General features: G+C 33.4%; 1 protein-coding gene across 1 annotated transcript in view; it reads left to right on the forward strand.

The window, feature by feature from the left end:
- Kcnh5 (potassium voltage-gated channel subfamily H member 5) overlaps nucleotides 1-17,700 on the forward strand; it is a 303,814-nt gene that overhangs the window by 224,171 nt on the left and 61,943 nt on the right. Inside the window, exon 10 of the mRNA XM_046461686.2 lies at nucleotides 11,001-11,197. Within this exon, the coding sequence (XP_046317642.1) occupies nucleotides 11,001-11,197 (197 nt within the window). The remainder of the gene's footprint in view (nucleotides 1-11,000; nucleotides 11,198-17,700) is intronic.

The raw sequence follows: 17,700 nt of genomic DNA on the forward strand, positions 1-17,700 counted from the left end.
ACAAACAAACAAACACAACACACCTATGTTGTGTTCTGTTAACACAATTTCCATTTACTCTGTATTTTATGTTGAAACACTGATTGCTTTCTGTTTCTCTTTTGTCTAGATGCTTATAATAAATATGTATTTTCTGAAAACTTCTAGCTTTAGCTTAGGTCTTTTATGGGCTGGGGAAACATTTTCTTGCTGTTACTTGGGCATTTTGAATACAGAAAACAGGAAGGGTCAAGGTATTCTAAGTATCTCAGGCCTCTTTAAACACTGTAATGTTTCTTCTTTCTTGTTCTCTATCAGGGATCCCTATTACTGAGAAATAATCTAATTGATACCCTTGCATTAACCATGGTAGGAAAACTAAATGACACCTATTGAATAGGATTTAGCTGTAATTCCTAAAAGTGGCATTTGCTTTTTCCAGAAACTAGAAATGGATGGTTCTAAAAAATTCTGATTAATCTTTTTAGAAAATAAACATTTAAAAATTAAAAGGCTTAAAGAAAAAAAAATCATATCTGTAGTTAGTAAATGAGCCTCACCAATACCTAAGTAAAATATCAAGTCTAATGACAAATTTTGACTTTAATATTTCTTACCAAAATTTTTAAAGTGTTTTTGAAGTATATACTCAGGACCATTGGAAGTCTGACTTAAAATACCAATAGTTATTTATTAAACACTCATTGTTTTATAATCATCATTACATCAAATCATTTGGTTAACCTTGTGAACTAAACATTGTGGTTTTCTTACAGTTGAAACTGAGACGTAATATCAAGTGACTCACCCTAGATCACACCAAGTAAGGTAGGCATGGGTTTTGAGTCCAGATCTCTGATTCTATGTCCATGCTTTGAGCATTAAATTATAAAAATTATGCTTTGATAACAGGAATTTTTGGATAGTATTTTGAAATTGTACAATTGTTTGGCTTAGTCTGAAACAAAAACCAGAGTGCCTATATTACATTTATCAATTTGTTTCCTTTTATTTAAAAAGATTTCTCTAATAACACTGCTAAGAACTGTACCTTAACAGTATATATTACAAAAATCCTTCACCAAATGTTATTGGAGAAACTAGTCAAAGTATAAGCTGGCTAAGTCAGGTACTAAGTATCTAAAAATGTGGGCTTCCTCCAAGTGACTCGTTTTCCACTAAAGAGGTATTTAAGGCTCAAGAGAATGTGAATCTCATGAGCCCTAGAACATAAGATAGAGATATTAAGTTCTGCTTCCATCTTTCATTGGAGTCATAGAAGAGTTGACAGCCCAATTAAGTGAGTATTAAAGCAGACATTAATCTTTTAAGAATGTTATAAAATAACAAGCACGGCCACAAATTGTTTGCAGGTAGAGTCCTCTACACAGGCCTCGGGACTTGAGTCAGTCCTTTTTGCTGGCATCTTTGTTCTTTCCTTAAGAGTCAATATTATCTCCACGGGCAGGGCCTGGGTATAATTTGGTGAGTTTGGACATATGCAAAACTCATGATACCATCACTGCCATTAAGGTAATAGACATACCCAACACCTTCCAGAGTTTTCTTGTGTGCTTTTAATTTTTTTTGTGTGTGTGTGTGGTAAGAATACTTAACATGACATCTGCTTTCTTATCAAATTATAAAGTTCACAGTACCATATTGTCAACTATAGGCTCTATGCCATGTAGCAGATATCTATAATTTATTCATCTAGCATAACTGAAACTTTATGCCTAATGAACAGCAAGTTTCCATTTCCTCTGTTTCTGTTTCCTGGCAAGCAATATTGTATTCTCTGCATATATGAGCTGGACGATGGTAGATACTTCATATGAGTGATATCATGTGGTATTTGTCCTTCTGTGACTAACTTGCATTTCTGTAACTTACTTAAGTTACTTTTGTAACTTCACTCAATATACTGCTTTCCAGGTTCATCAGTGTCATTGCAAATGGTGAAATTTCCTTCTTTTTAAAGACTCATTAATATTCCATTGTGTCTATATACCACATTTTCTTTATCCATTCATCTGTTGATGGACACAAGTTGCATTTATATCTTCCTATTTTGAATATTGCTATAACAAACATGAAGGCGTAGATATCTCTTTGAGATTCTGATTTTAATTCTTTTGGATGTATACCCAGCAGTGGGATTGCTCACTCAATAGGTTAGAGTGAGTGTTAGGGCTAGGATGTCAGAAGCATTAATTCAATGTTGTGAACAGGATAATCATTGTTTGTTTCGTGTGACAGATGCAAAAATTAAAAACTTGATTATAATCTTAATATTATTAAGATTATCAACTCCAAGTTATTTCTTATAAAAAGAAAATAATAGTTTCAAGATGTAACTGATTTTCAATTTATTTTTTTGCTTGGATTTCTTTTTTTATAATATCCTACTAACATTCATAATACAGTGCCCAACTTGTGATTCTCAGTCTGTTTATTATCATTTCTTCCATCTTCTTAAAGATAACTACCACTACCTCTTAATATTTCATTTTATTTCTATTTAATAAAAGAAGGAGAGTTTTTCTTTCTTTGTATAAATAAGAATACATGAGCTAAATCAGTTATTTTCTTTCTAGTAAAAATGAACTACTATTTTGTTCAAAGTACCTTTAGTTTTTAATTCATTATAACTGTTTTCAACAGAATAATTTTGGATTTATACCACTAAAAGACTGAAAGACATAATTTTTAAATGTTTTAAAAGCTTTTATTCTAACACACATATATAATTTCTTAATGATTACTCTTTTGTTCTTTCTATTCCCCCTTGAAAATATTATTTTATGACACCTGTAGTTTGAAAATAGTCTATTTAAAATAATATTAAATAATATTGTTTAAAAACATCTTGTTAGGTTAAGAATGACTTTTTGTGCATATGTTTTTATAAGAGCCAGCTGCAATGTTTACTTATTGCAAATGACTAACAAAGTGAACATAGTCACGTCCAATATTTTCTTCGTAATTTTCTATTTTATCTACCTGTTACTGAATGTAGGGTATTGAAGTCCCCTAGTATTGTGATATTGCTGTCCACGTCTTCATTAATATTCATAAATATTTATATATTTAAGTGCTCCGTTGTTGGGTGCACATGTATTTATAATTGCTATGTCTTCTTGACAAATTGACCGCTTTATTATTAAATAATGAACTTCTTTGTCTCTTATAGCAGTTTTGACTTGAAGTCTGTTTTATCTGATTTAAGCATAGCTGCTTCTAATCTCCTTGGGTCAATATTTCATGGAATATCTTTTTCCATCCCCTTACTTTCAGTCAGTGAGTGTCCTTAAAATCTAAAATGGATTGGTGGTAAACATTATGTAGTTAATTTTTGTTCTTTTTTAAATCCCATTCAGCCACTCTATGTCTTTTGATTGCATTGTTTAATCAATTTACATTCAGTGTTATTGTTTTGCTATTTGTTTTCTGGTTATTTTGTAGCTTCTTGCTTCCTCTTTTATTCTCTACCTTTATGATTTAGTGATCTTCTGAAGTGCTAAGTTTTGATTCCTTCTCTTTCCCATTGTGTATCTGCTCTACATTTTTGCTGTGTGGTTACCATGAGGCTTATATGAAATATTTTATAATAGATTATTTTAATCTGATAACAAATTCAGTTGCATAAAAATTCTCTAGACATTATCCCTCCACACACAAAATTTATATTTTAATTGTTAAAATTTACATCTTCTATATTATATATTCATTAATAACTTATTATAAAGTTGTTTTCATCTATTTCAAAGTTTAATCTTCATACTAGAGATCTGAAAAATTTACACACCACCACTACCATGATGAACTATTCTGAATTTGATTATGTATTCATCTCCACTCCTGAGTTCATTCTTTCAAATGTTTTCACGACTGTATTTTTCATCCTTTCCTTTCTGGTAGAAGAACTCTGTAAGCTTTTCCTATAAGGCAGATCTAGTAGTGACAACATCATAATGGATAGAAAACAACTGAAAAATTTTCCACTAACATAATATAAGGCAGTGAAGCACATTCTCACACCACTTCTTTTAAACATAGTATTGGAAGTACTAGCAAGAGCAGTCAGAAAGTAAGGGCAGGAAAGAAGGGTATACAAATTAGGAAGAAGTAAAATTATTCCCATGATCCTAAATGTAGAAAACCCCAAAGATTATACAACAAAACAGGTAAAACTAAGAAATGAATTCAGTAAGGTTTCAGGATACAAAGTCAACATACAAAAATCAGTAGCATTTCTATATATAAGTAATGACCTACCTGAAAAAGTAATTATGAAAACATCCTATTTAAGATATTATAAAATGTAAAATCCATAGGAATAAATTTAACCAAGGAGGTAAAAGATTTATGTAATTAAAACTTTGATGAAGGAGATAGAAGAAGACAAATATGTAAAGATATATGTGTTAAAGAATTAGAAGAATTAATACTGTTAAAATGTATATATTCCACAAAGCAATATACAGATTCAATTTAATCCCTATCAAAGTCTCAATGGCATTTTCACAAGAATAGAAAAAAAATCCTATAATTTGTGTGGAACCACAAAAAATCTTAAGTAGCCAAAACAATAGTGAGAAAAAAAATATCAAAGTCGGTGGCATCACACTTCCTGTTTAAAATTGTAGCGTAAAGTTATGATAATCAAACAGCATGGTACTGGCATTAAAAACAGAAGATGGTGGAATGAGATGGACATCATTACCCAAAGTATATGTATGAAGACATGAATGGTGTGATTCTACTGTGTGTACAACCAGATATAAAAAATTGTGCTCTATATGTGTAATATGAATTGTAATGCATGTTGCTGTCATATATAACAAATTAAAATTTAAAAATTACAAATTAAAAAAATACCTGAGATAATAACAACAGAAACAAACAAACAAACAAAAACCCCAGAAACAGATAGATGGAGTGAAGAACCCAGAAATAAATTCAAATATACATAGTCAACTAATGTTTGACAAGGACATTTAGAGGAACCAATGGGGAAAGGATGGTTTCTTCAATAAATGGTCCCAGAAAACTAGATTTCCAAATGTAAAAGAATGAAATTGGACCCTTATCTTACACTATACATTAAAGTCAAAATGAATTAAAAAATCTAAATGTAAGACCTGAAATCATTAAATTCCCAGAAGAAAGCATAGGACAAAATGGTCTTGGCATTGGTCTTGACTATTATTATTTGGATATCATACCAAAAGCTCAGACTATAAAAGCAATATAAATAAATGTGACCATATCACAAGAAAAGTTTTCTATACAACAAAGGAAACAATCAACAAAATGAAAAGGCAATCTATGGACTGGAAAAATATGTTTTCAAACCACATATCTGATAAAAATTTCCTATGTAAAATTTATGAAGTCTTACATCTCAATAATAAAACAAAGAAACAAAAACAACAAATAACACTATTTAAAAATTGGCAAAGGACCTGAGCAGACACTTTACTCCATAGAAGACAGAATGGCCAATGAGCACATTAGATGATTTTCAGCATCATTACTTATCAGGGAAATGGAAGACAAAATCATTGTAAAATATTACCTTGGGCTTAATAGGATAGTTTTTATGAAAAATTCAATACATAATAAATAGTGAGGGTATGGGGAAGAGCGAATCCCAGTACACTTAGGTGAAAATGTAGATTTGTGCAGCCACTTTGGAAAACAGCATTGGTATTCCTAAAGGTGTATCAGCACCTTACAAAGACATCTACTCCCATGTCCATGTTCATTGCAGCATTATTTACAACAGCCAAGATATGGAAACAACCTAAGTGTCTGCTAATAGATGAATAGATAAAGAAAATGTGGGAATATATATAGCATGCATGTGTAAGTATCATTATATAGGTGACATGGAATATAGAATATTATTCCCTGGAGGACATTTTCTAAGTTGAATAAACTAGACACATAAAGAAAAATATTGCCTGATTTCATTTATATGTGGAATGTAAACAAACAAATAAAGGCCAAATATATAGAGATAGAAGATAAAATGATGGTTACCAGAATGGAAAGAAATGGGAGATGTAGGTCAGCAAATAGAAAATAGCACATATATGCAATGAAGAAGTCTAAACAATCTGATGTACAGTATGAAAATTATAATTGATAAAAATGGATTGTATTAGAGATATTTGTTAAATAAGTAGACTTTAACTGCTCTTGGCATGCACACACACAGACACATACACAGTAACTATGTGAGATGATAGTTATGTTAATTGCTTCACTATAGTAACCATTTTACTATCAGTATGTACCTCATAGCATCATTTTATAAATCTCAAATAGATACAGTACATCGATTAAGTCCACAGTGCAGAAGAATCATCAAATATAGCTATTGTTATACCCACATAAACACAGGAATCCTCTAAGTAGAGTTCAAGTGATATTTTTGTTAGGGACCTGTTGGGTACGTTCGTTAGCTATTCTCACTGATGAATAACTGATTTTTAAATATTTATTTTTATCCATGTCATTAGCTCACAAAATAACATGTCTCACATTAGAAAAAAACAAATGCTGGCATAAAATCAACACTATAGGGGACCATAATCCCCAAACATATCATAATCTGCATTATTCCTTAAATTATGCTGTAACTCTGTCTCTGAAATGTCTTTAAATTTCCATTTTCCTACTATATGAATCTTTAACATTAACTTCTATTTTACAGTCCCATTTCCTGTGGTTTAGCAGTGAAATACTTCATAAGACTTGATGCAAAGAAGCGAGAAAATATAAATAGACCAAACAACAACTTTCATGTTGAGTGTGAGATTTTCTACTATTTTAGGCTTTTGAGGGAGGTTAGTTCGCTCAAGCTCTAAAATGTTTATAGCTGAGACTACTTGCACCCAGCAGGAGCTGACCTAAAAAGCAACATCAAATATTCTATAGTCATGAAAATGAAAGGAGTTCCTAGTTCTGAAAGTATGCAGAATCTTTGCAGTGAAGAAAAGGGTGCTTCTCTATTCAAAATTCCATCATGCATAATCCCACATCTTTACAATGGTAATATGCCTTGAAGGACATTAGCCCCCTTTGCTGCACCATTAAACTAATTAATTGACTTACAAGTCAACTATCTCCCCAGCAGTGTTATAAAAGTTCTTGTGAACTGAGAACCTATTAGGTGACTCAGAAAGTTGGATAGAAGAAACCTATTTTGAAATGACTGATCAGATTAATATCTAATTTATATATTGCATACCCTAATGGAAAGTTTATGCCAGAAAAAATTAATATTGCTTATTTTGAAAAGTTAAATCAGATGTTAGGATTAGAAGTATTCACATCTGTTAATTTCACTATGCTTCTATAAAGTTTTTGGAAGAGAAGCCAGGGATAAAGTTTGTCATGAGCTAATGTTCTAGTTTGTTATTGTTTTTTCCATAGCATGGATTTATTTCCTCATGATACCAAAAAGATACATAATTTAAATTTCAAAATTTTATTAGAGATGGGGTAAGAATTTTAATTTTATCAGTTAGATAAAATACATAAGGATATATCGATTGCCTGTACAATTAAAAAGGTCTATATTGGTAAGGGGAAGTTACATTTATACATTGAGTTTCTTTAACCTGTTAACGATTCACTTTTAAAAACCAATGAATATTTGTTTGCTATTCTGCTTATCTATGCAAATATTTTATGAATTCAGTGTTACTAAAATATGTAAAGAAAAATATTTGCTATTTTAAAATAAAGTTTATGCAGATTCATTATAGAAAATTTTGGAAAACATTAGGAGTACAAAGAAGGAAATCAATAAACTTATCACTTGAAGTCAGTTGCTATTATTATTTAAATATTTTCTTTTAGTCATATTTCTTTTGGTTTTTCTTTCAATTTATTGTCAATTGACAAATTAGTACTAACATACTATATATAACAACATAATTCTAACAAAATATACTTTGTTTCTATCAAAATTCTTAAGAAAAAAAGAAAAGGTGTATTTCTTAATTGACAATTCTTTTAGTCTTAGTACTTTAATTTCATTATAGCTTTCACCATAATCATATAATCCTTTGTATCATTTTTTATTTGACATTATAACATAAGCATGCTATTTTAAAACATGTTTTAATTTTGTATTGTTACTTTACATATTTTTTTTTTGCAATTTTCATTGTTTTGGGACCTATAGTTTCTTTTTCTTTTTTTTCCAACCTAGGGTTATGATTACTAACATTACCATGAATGTTACATATATTGGTTCTACTTTTTTGGTTGATTTCCAGAAATGAAATTACTGAGTCAAAGGCTTTGATTATAATTAAAGTGTTCCATACGTGAGAATCAAATAGCTGAAAAATAATGAGCAATTATACATGGACCAGAGATTGTATTAGAATTGGTGATTTGAGAAAGGGTAATAGAAATGGATTATAAAGAAATGTTTCTTTTCCCACCCCTTTTAGGAAAAAGAAAAAGGTTAAAAAAAAAGCATAGTTTAGAAAGAGTAACAATGATATTAGATGGAAAAGACAAGTAAATCAAATCAATATTTTCAAAACTTGTTTTTTTTGGTAGCATTAGGTACTATGATAATATAATAGTTATTAATCTTTGCAAAATAATATATGCAGATTGTAAGACAGACCTACCCATTGTCCCATAATACACAGAGATTTTGCCATTGTAATGAATTTGCTCCCGTGCTCTGTGTGTGTGTGTATATGTGTGTTTTTGGGGAAGGTACATAAAATGAGATTATACTGTATGTATTATGTGATACTATTTTATATAAAGTGAGCCTTCTCCCCATCACTTCTTAAAATTGATGCTATTTGGTGTCTGTCTGATATTTCATATTTTCTTTATTCTTTGACCTTTATCTTACTTCGTTTTATTGAACTATACTAAATGTCACTTCACTGAACATATTTGTAAGTAAATTTGGCATTTCTGATTATGCAATTAGAATAAATACCTATAATTGGAATTTCTATTTCAAAGAGAATGCCATGTACAGATTTCTGAAATTCATCCTTGTTAGAGGATGTGGGGTCTGTCTTTAAAATTTCTATAGTAAAGTCTCCCTTAGGTTACCTTGATGCTGTATAGTTCTAGAGAACTAGAATTGAATACTAGATCTCTAATGCTCCTTGGACAAATGTGTGGGTTTTAATTAACTATGTCCTTCATCAGGGTCACTAACTATAAGGAATCTTTGGAGGGCCAGAAAGAAATGAATTGCTCAAAATTAAATAAACACCTATGCTGGGTTATTTTATGCTCATGACATGATCACCTGGTAGTTTTAACCATCTTGATAGTATGTGTGTTTCCTCTTTCTACCCTCGAGTACCTCTTACTGTTGAGTCCCAAGCCCCATGGTTTTCTGCCTCCTAGCTGCCCATGTGGGACATCTTTCACTCAACCTCCCTGTCTCTCTCATTTTTCCCTCTCATTTCTCTGGGTTACACTATCTTTCCTCTATGTTGGTGTGATTGTTCTGAAGGATTTTATCTTTCTCCTCCCCCCATTATTTCTGATTTTAATTGGCTTGATGATAACAAATATTTGCTCATCTCCATGACTGGAGCACAGAGAGAAAACAATCAACAGAGTGTCTCTAGGAAGATTTTTTTCCACTTGGGTTTATTCCTCCTGTCTTTTCCACTTTAAAACTTCCCCACAGAAATCAAACAGAGAATGTCATGGGCTACACTTCGGGAAGCAAGAACTCTTGGGGAACTCCCTTAGCAGACAGACATTTGGGGATCTCTGTCAGCCTGCTTTTCATTGCTGGTGACCAAAATACCTGACAAGAACAAGAGGAAAAGTTTATTTTGGCTCATGGTTTCAGAGGTTTAGTCGATGATTGGCAGCCTCCATTGCTCTGGCCTGAGGCGGGACAGAACATCATGGCAGAAGGGCATGACAGAGGAAGTGACTCTCCAGTGCTGGCCAGGATCAGAGGGAGTGAGGAAGGAACAAGGGGGACAGGAGATAATCCCCAAGGGCATACCTCCAAGAGACTTACTTCAAGTAGCCACACTCTATCTGACTACAGTTACCATCCAGAACAGTAGTGCTTCAAATTCTTAATCCGTCAAATGGGTTAATCCACTGATAAGGTTTCAGTTCTTATAATCTAATTATCTTACCTCTCAACATGCCTGCATTAACACAGGAGTTTTGGGGCAACACCTCCTATTCAAACCGTAAAAGGACATTTGACTTTTCCTTATTCCCTTTGCTTGGACAGCTATATCCTCTTAATTTGGAATGGTGAATGCTTGTGTTTAGGCCAACACTAGATGATACTCTAAAATGAATAGATGATTTGTGTGATTTTAGAAATTTAAAAAGTCATCTACATTTGAATATAGTGTTGTATTCTTTATGAAAGATTTTATGGGATAACAAATCTGTTCCTCCATGTTTATCCCAAATCAGTTTCTTAAGCTTTGGAATTGTGTATGGGGAGCTCTGAATAAGATTTGGCTAAGTAGAAGGGCATCCTTTGGGGACTAGGTCATGGTAAGTTTTAGTTGGCTTGGAGCACAATACCTAGTTACTGAATAATATTAGTTTCAGATTAATAAAGTCTGTAATACAAGCCCTTACATATCACATTTTATTGTCATCTTAACTAGAAGGAGTGGAAGAAAGGGTAACCCTTAGAGGTAACCTTTGTTGCTTCTGCTCAGAATAGGAAAAATTAAGGTGGCAAAAGATAATGAAATTATTTGTTAAAATGAAATTTTTTTACTTCTCTATTAGATAACAATTATACATGCCTCTCGAGGTTCCCATCAAAAACTCAATTCAGGGTGATGTTGTTCTACTTGTCTTGTGAAAGTATTGTACATTGTTATATATACATAGGTGGGATTGTACCCTCAGCTCTAAATTATGTTAAAAGACCATTGTCACATGGGAAACTAGAATGTCAATAGCGAATATGATAGGAACTGCTGTAGAGACTTGAATTTGTATCTTACACTGTTTTCCAGGGAAAGGTGATGTGTTTGGAGACATCTTCTGGAAGGAAACCACCCTTGCTCATGCATGTGCCAATGTCCGAGCCTTGACGTACTGTGACCTGCACATCATCAAGCGAGAAGCCTTGCTCAAAGTCCTCGACTTTTATACGGCTTTCGCAAACTCCTTCTCGAGGAACCTCACTCTTACTTGCAATCTAAGGAAGCGGGTATGTTTTTAAATCTGCTTTCCTGTATTAGTACCCACAGGGTTCACATGCTGGGCTCTGTTGGAGCTGAGCAATGGAAAAGTTGATTCATTTTGCAAAAGCACATTCCCATCAATGTAAAGTGATATCATTTTCTTTTTTTATATATTTTGTTCAGTTTTTAAGGGAAACTGATGCCCTTATTATATGAGTGAATATTTGAGTCTTTATTATTTCAGATGTAAAATGAAAAACAGCCTTGAGGAGAAACAAATGAATCATAAACTAACAATGACAGTTCTTGGACTTGATAATGTAACCACAAAATCAATATCAGTGTCTTTTACGTTATTATATAGACTCCTTTAAAGCTGGTAAGGTTAATCAAGCTGGTTGCCTATTTTACATTCCCAACCCTCTTAAACCATCCTTCTCTTTTAATAATCAATTCACAAAGCTTATTCTCCATTAATCCTTTCAAAGAACACTATCTCAAAAATTAATTAGCCACTCTGACGTATTCCAACAAGTATGTATAGGAATCCTTTATTTTGTACTGCTGCTCCAAACTTAATCTTCATTATAATTTTCTTTTTTTATTGATGAGTGTGACACAAATTTAATTTGCATAAAGAAATCTCCTAGCTATGATTTATAGGTCATCGGGCATTGACTAGGGCTCTTTTATTGCCAAGAAGGAAACACATGTTTGGATAGCTGCACTTAAGGAATTTCATCTAAAATGATTGATTCTTTATGGTGAAGTATTTTGCAATAAGAATCCTTTCTTTCCACTATCTCTTAAATAAAACCTTCTCTGTAGTTAACATAGAGGGGAAAAAAAGTCAAGAGACAAATTAATGTCTATACTGTAGCAACATAGAAATGAACATCATTAAATCAACTTGATGCCTACTCAGGGTTCCAAGAGGAGACAAGACCAGCAGGTGTAGTATTTGTACTGGATGTGTTGCAATATCTGATCTATATTTGAACGACAGTTTCAGTTTATGCTTTTGTTAATAGTCATTGATTGAGCATGCAGAACCTGAGACAAGTAAATAGCTTAGAGAACACAAAGACTAACTTCAGATTCCCTATAATCAAGAAGCTTCAAGTGTGAATATGATGTGAAGCACAAATAATTGAACATTTAGGCGGTGATGAGATGCCAGACAACAACTACGTATGGACCTTTCTTGCTTGTTTGTTAGGAAGTGCAGAGTCTCTTTGGACTACCATCTACTTTTCGCAATGACAAGTTCCTGGTCTACAGGGAGCCTGTTAGGAATCTGAAACTATATCCTAAGTCTGTCCAACCTAGAATCTGCCAGATTTTAAATCTTCTGCCTTCTTGCAAGATTACCAAAACCCCTATTTTTTGTCATTCCATCTTCAAGACAAATCTCATTTGTCATTGCCCTCCTGAAAACATGTTGTTTACCCTGTATCTCCTTTGATGTTTATAATAGTCCCGTAAAATAAAACAGGCAGTTTTACTTCTCTCAAAGTACAAGAGGAACCTTAGGGTCAGAGGGATTAATATTAAGACCAACCAATATATTTGCAATAGTAGGTTGCAAAAAAGGACAATTAAAACAAATCACCCACAGAAAATAAAAAATGAATGAGTCAATCATAAACCTCTACCTCCTCTTTTTCTCTTACACACAAACACACAAACTCTCTTTCTTCATTGGTCATGATGGCAGAGTGCACATGCCAGTGTAGCTGCCTCTGAGAGAAACCAGGTAGAGACAGAAAATTTGTGCTATTTTTTAATAGGAATTGGGACTGAGCTGCCTGTCTCCTTGGGTACAGAGGTGCTAAGTGACATCAAATGGTGCCTTAATAACCTGTTCCCTAGTATAACTGTGTCACTTTTTAATAATTCCAACCCTTCTGCTCTTGATGGATTATTTCAATAAGTGGGCAAATTGTGGGTACAGGGCAGATTATCAATGGCACTTTATTCTCAGCAAAATAAAAATAGGAGAAACTGTGAAAAAATATCTTCCAAGGACCAGTAATATAAACTATCATTTTGAGAGCTTGTTTTATATGCCCCCTAAACTTCAACATATTTTGCATACAATAATCTTATTAAATATCAGCAACCCACAAACAAGGCAATGTGGCCTCCATTTCATCTATGAAGAGGTAGAAGTTCTGAGACGGGGACAGATAGTTGCCAAATAACTATGGGATGGTGTTTGGATTTGAATCTATCTCTGACTGATTCTCTGACTGTTTCTCATTCACTTTATTCTCATTGATCTATTAATAAAAATATCTTGTTTTTATTGCAAAAAGTGTTATAGTACTGAATATTTGTTTTGAATTGTATAATCAAAATTATGTCCTTGGTATGCTGTTGACCCTAACTATCATAACCACTGATTAAAGCCATGTAAATGGGGGAGCAAATTGTGAACCATGTTTTCAGCCACAGTGGATTCCAGCTCTAGCTATATAAGTTTTTACAGTGGCTCAGTGGAGAGGTTTGTATAGTGTGCAGTTTTCAGTGGCTGTTGAGAGAGAAGGGACAGTTCTTTAGCTGCCTGCACTCCATCTCCATTAAGGAAAAATGAGATGCTTGCTATGAACATGTAGCTCCCCTTAACTATCCTAAAACTCCTCTACATCAAAGTTCTAGAGATCTAAGTGGTAATTACATCCAAAATAAACTACAGCAGAGTTTGGCAAACTTTTTATGTCAAGAACCCTTGTAAATATTTTAGAATCTGTGGTACAGTCTCAATCCCTCAGCTTTGCCATTGCTCTGTGAACACAGCTGTCTTAGTCACCCAGGACAAAATGCCATACATACACTGGTTGGCTTAAAAAACAGAAATTTATTTTCCTCAGTTCTGGAGGCTGGCAAGTCCAGGATCAAGTTACCATCCAGTTTGGTTCCTGGTAAGGGCTCTGTCTCTGGTTTGCCGATGACTACCTTCTCACTGGGTCCTCATATGAGACAGGAGGAAGAAAACTCTCTGGTGTCTCTTAAAAAAAGCACCAATCCTGTCTTAAGTGTTTTACTCTCATGACCTTATCAAAACCTATTTACCTCCATATCCCATCACGTTGGGGGTTACAGCTTCAACATATGAATTTGGGAAGGAGGACAAAATTTGGCCCATAGCAACAATCATAAAGAATATGTTAATAAATGAAGATGGTTGTATTCTAGTGAAACATAGTTGACAAAACAGGTAACTACCTTTGGGTCTTAAGTGCATAAACTGTTGAAAAGTTGGAAACTGGAAATTAAATGGGGATGACAATGGGTATACAAGGAGAATTCTTTCTTCATTACAAAGCGAATCTCTGTTACTTACAACCAGCCAGATGACAATCATGAACAGACAATACCATAACTAGAGGAGCCAGACAGATAGCCAGTAGGAGGCAGATAGCCAGTAAGAGACTATAAATTTGATGAGAAAAAAATACTATATCTTTATTTAATCTAGTTTATTACTGAAATTTAGCTTTTCCCTAAGTTATGGAATTGGTAACAAATTATAGTGTTATTTAGAAGTGCCAAAAGAAATCATATTTTCAGATTATCTTGTATGTGTTAAAGGTACCTTGAAATGTTTATACTCATCATTATTTATAAATCATGTTCGTTATTAGATCTGCTGCTAGATATATTACTGTGTTAATAAAACACATGTATATTATAAATTAATTCAAAATATTTTGATAACTGAAGTTCAAAATAATATGCTTCCTTTGCAATTCTGTGTATTTTATTTTGTGCTTTTAAAACAACTGGTCTGAGAAGAGGTTCATGGGTTTCACCAGACTGGAGGAGGTTTAGTTTCTGTGTGAGAGCCAGAAACTAAACTGAGTTGAGCAAAGGGACTGGTTGCTATATTTTTTCAATAATAAGAACACAATTATATAGTTTCCAGTAAGTTAAAACATATTTAGAAAAGGCATGAGAGAGAAACAAAGTCGATACGCTTGCTGACTTTATTCATATATTTATTTACTTAAACAACTCAAGATACCATTTCCTAGAATGACATAATGGTGTTTACTCAATTGAGCATCAGACCTCAGGTATGGGTCAAAGAAGGTAAACAATATACCTAGCACAAGTGATGACTAAATTTTAAAGGATTTTCAGTAGACTATTTTTCTTTTCTTTTTGGTGGTGCTAGGGATTGAACCCAGGGCCTTGTATATGGGAGAAAAGCACTCTATCAACTGAGCTATATCCTCAGCCCTTCAGTAGACACTTAATAAGTAATATACTTCTGCTCACTCTGCCTGGTGGTTACACAATGGCATTTGCAATCTGTGTAAAAAGTGACCAAGATGGTTGCCCTTTGAAAGTCTTGCTTATGGAGCCATCTTGTGGGAAGTTGGATTTCATGATAGATCTCGTGGCTCTCTGTGCCTAAATGATTATTTAAACATTGTGACTTATGTGCAACATCTACTTTCCCTCTAGAAGTGTGGAATTTTGATAAGTGCCAGGTGGAGAATGAGTAAGTGACCTGTTCTAATAAAATAAGCACTGAGTGCTTGATGAGTTTCTGTGGTAGATAACATTTCACATGTGTTCTCAAAACTCTTGCTGGAGGAATTGGGGAGTGAGCCCCTGAAGGCTTGTAATGGGTTACTCCAGACTTCTCCCATGTGCCTTTCTCCTTTGCCAGGATTGCTTTGTATCTTATGTTGCAGTCAGTAATGGCCTCAAGTACAACTCTATGTCAAATCCTCAGAGTTCTCCTAGACAATCATCCAGGCTGGAGGTACTCTTGGGGACCACCAGCACACCATTTATAAAGGTTAATAAGAAAAGTATGTTCTCTAAGGTCCTCCAATCTGCAGATATATCTATGATTTTATTGGAAACTTTTTTCCATAAAAGATGCAGAAACCTACAGACATTATGTTTTATGAGTATAAGAAAATGAACCATTTAAAAATTGGTGAGTATGTTTGTTCTTGAGGTTGTCAAGAGAATTCCATTTCCTTGAAGCTTAAAATAAATGTTGCATTAGCACTTATGGCTACATTAAGCATGGCTGAAATTTTGAATTATTTCTGAATATTTTCTTCACTTTCAAGATAGCAAGAACATATTTTACACCAGATTGACTATTTAAATAGGATGGGTGAAGAATTTTATCTGCTATTTTCTGTACATCTTTGAATGAGACACTTTGTTAAAATGGGGCAAAAAAAACATTGGCTTGCTCACTGTGTATATATCGATATACATCCATCAAGCTTCTACTACAGGATTCTGGGGTCCTGGAGGGAAAAGGCCTAGTTCCTGCTCTCCAGGAACCTACCAAATAGGCATCATGAAAAGGTTACAATCAGGTATAAAAGGGGCATGAAGGAGATAAATCCAATTATCTCAGGAGGTGTGAAGGAAGAGGTCCAGGAGGTGATGATGACACTGAAGACTTCATTTCTAATATCAGCAAGGATCTCAGAGATCACCTATTTTGATTTATTTTCATATAGATGAAAAACATCGAGACCCAGACAATTAAGTGATTTGCTCATGTCCACTTAGTTAGGGGCAGAGCTAGGACTTGAATCCAAGATTTTGGAATCCCATATTGGCAGTATCACTACTGTTTCACCTAGATTAAAAGCCATTTTGTAGAAGATTGTGAGTAAAATTCAATATTGGTTGTGTCTATTTTTAATAGGAAATAAGAAAAATATGAGTTTGCATGTGATTCATGGATTTATAGATTGATTTTAATGCTTTTCACACTGTGGTTCAGGATAATACTAACATCAGCATCAAAACAAACAAGCTCTAAGTGGTATTTGGAGTCTGTAAACATTTCTCCCAACTGAACCAGTGGGCGTGGTGTGGCATCGATATGCTACTTGCATTGTGAAGGATCTCATTTGAGTGAAAGCATGTACCTTTCATATCAGATTCATTCAGGAAATATTGATGCATGTGACAAATAATACCTTGCAGAGAATGTTGCATTCTGCTCTTCTGTTTACAATCATGTCAATACTTTTAAAAACTGCAGGCTACTTACCACTTAGTAAATGCATAGAGAAATTCTCACATCAAACAAACTCACTCTCCTCACTTTTGCTAAAAGACATTAGCACTTTCACATAAGAAGATATGGCAATATTGACAAATTTATCTTCAAATAGTAGTACAAATGTGAGTACTGTAAATATTAGTTGAACAAAGAAAAAGAAAGTTGGGTGAGAGAAAGGAGGATAGGAAAAAACCCCAAGAGTTTTCATATAGAATCTGGAAAATCTGATACTTGATTGTCAACAGTTAACAGGTATTGTTAGGGCTGAGAATTAAGATGACTATGCAGTCATTTCCAAAAACTCAAAGAAAAAGAATATTCACTAAAATTTGAAAAGGAAAAAATAACTAAGAATAAAGAATGTTAATACAGGCTAAAGTTGTATACTAAAGTGGACTCCCTTTTAAATATGGCTACGTTATATTAGCAGGTATAAACCTCTTTTATGGTTCCACATTGAGTGATCATGACCAG

The sequence above is a fragment of the Marmota monax genome, unplaced genomic scaffold (genome assembly GCF_021218885.2).
Source record: "Marmota monax isolate L192 unplaced genomic scaffold, Marmota_monax_Labrador192_F-V1.1 WCK01_AAM20220418_F8-fsc00001, whole genome shotgun sequence".
Taxonomy (NCBI): domain Eukaryota; kingdom Metazoa; phylum Chordata; class Mammalia; order Rodentia; family Sciuridae; genus Marmota; species Marmota monax.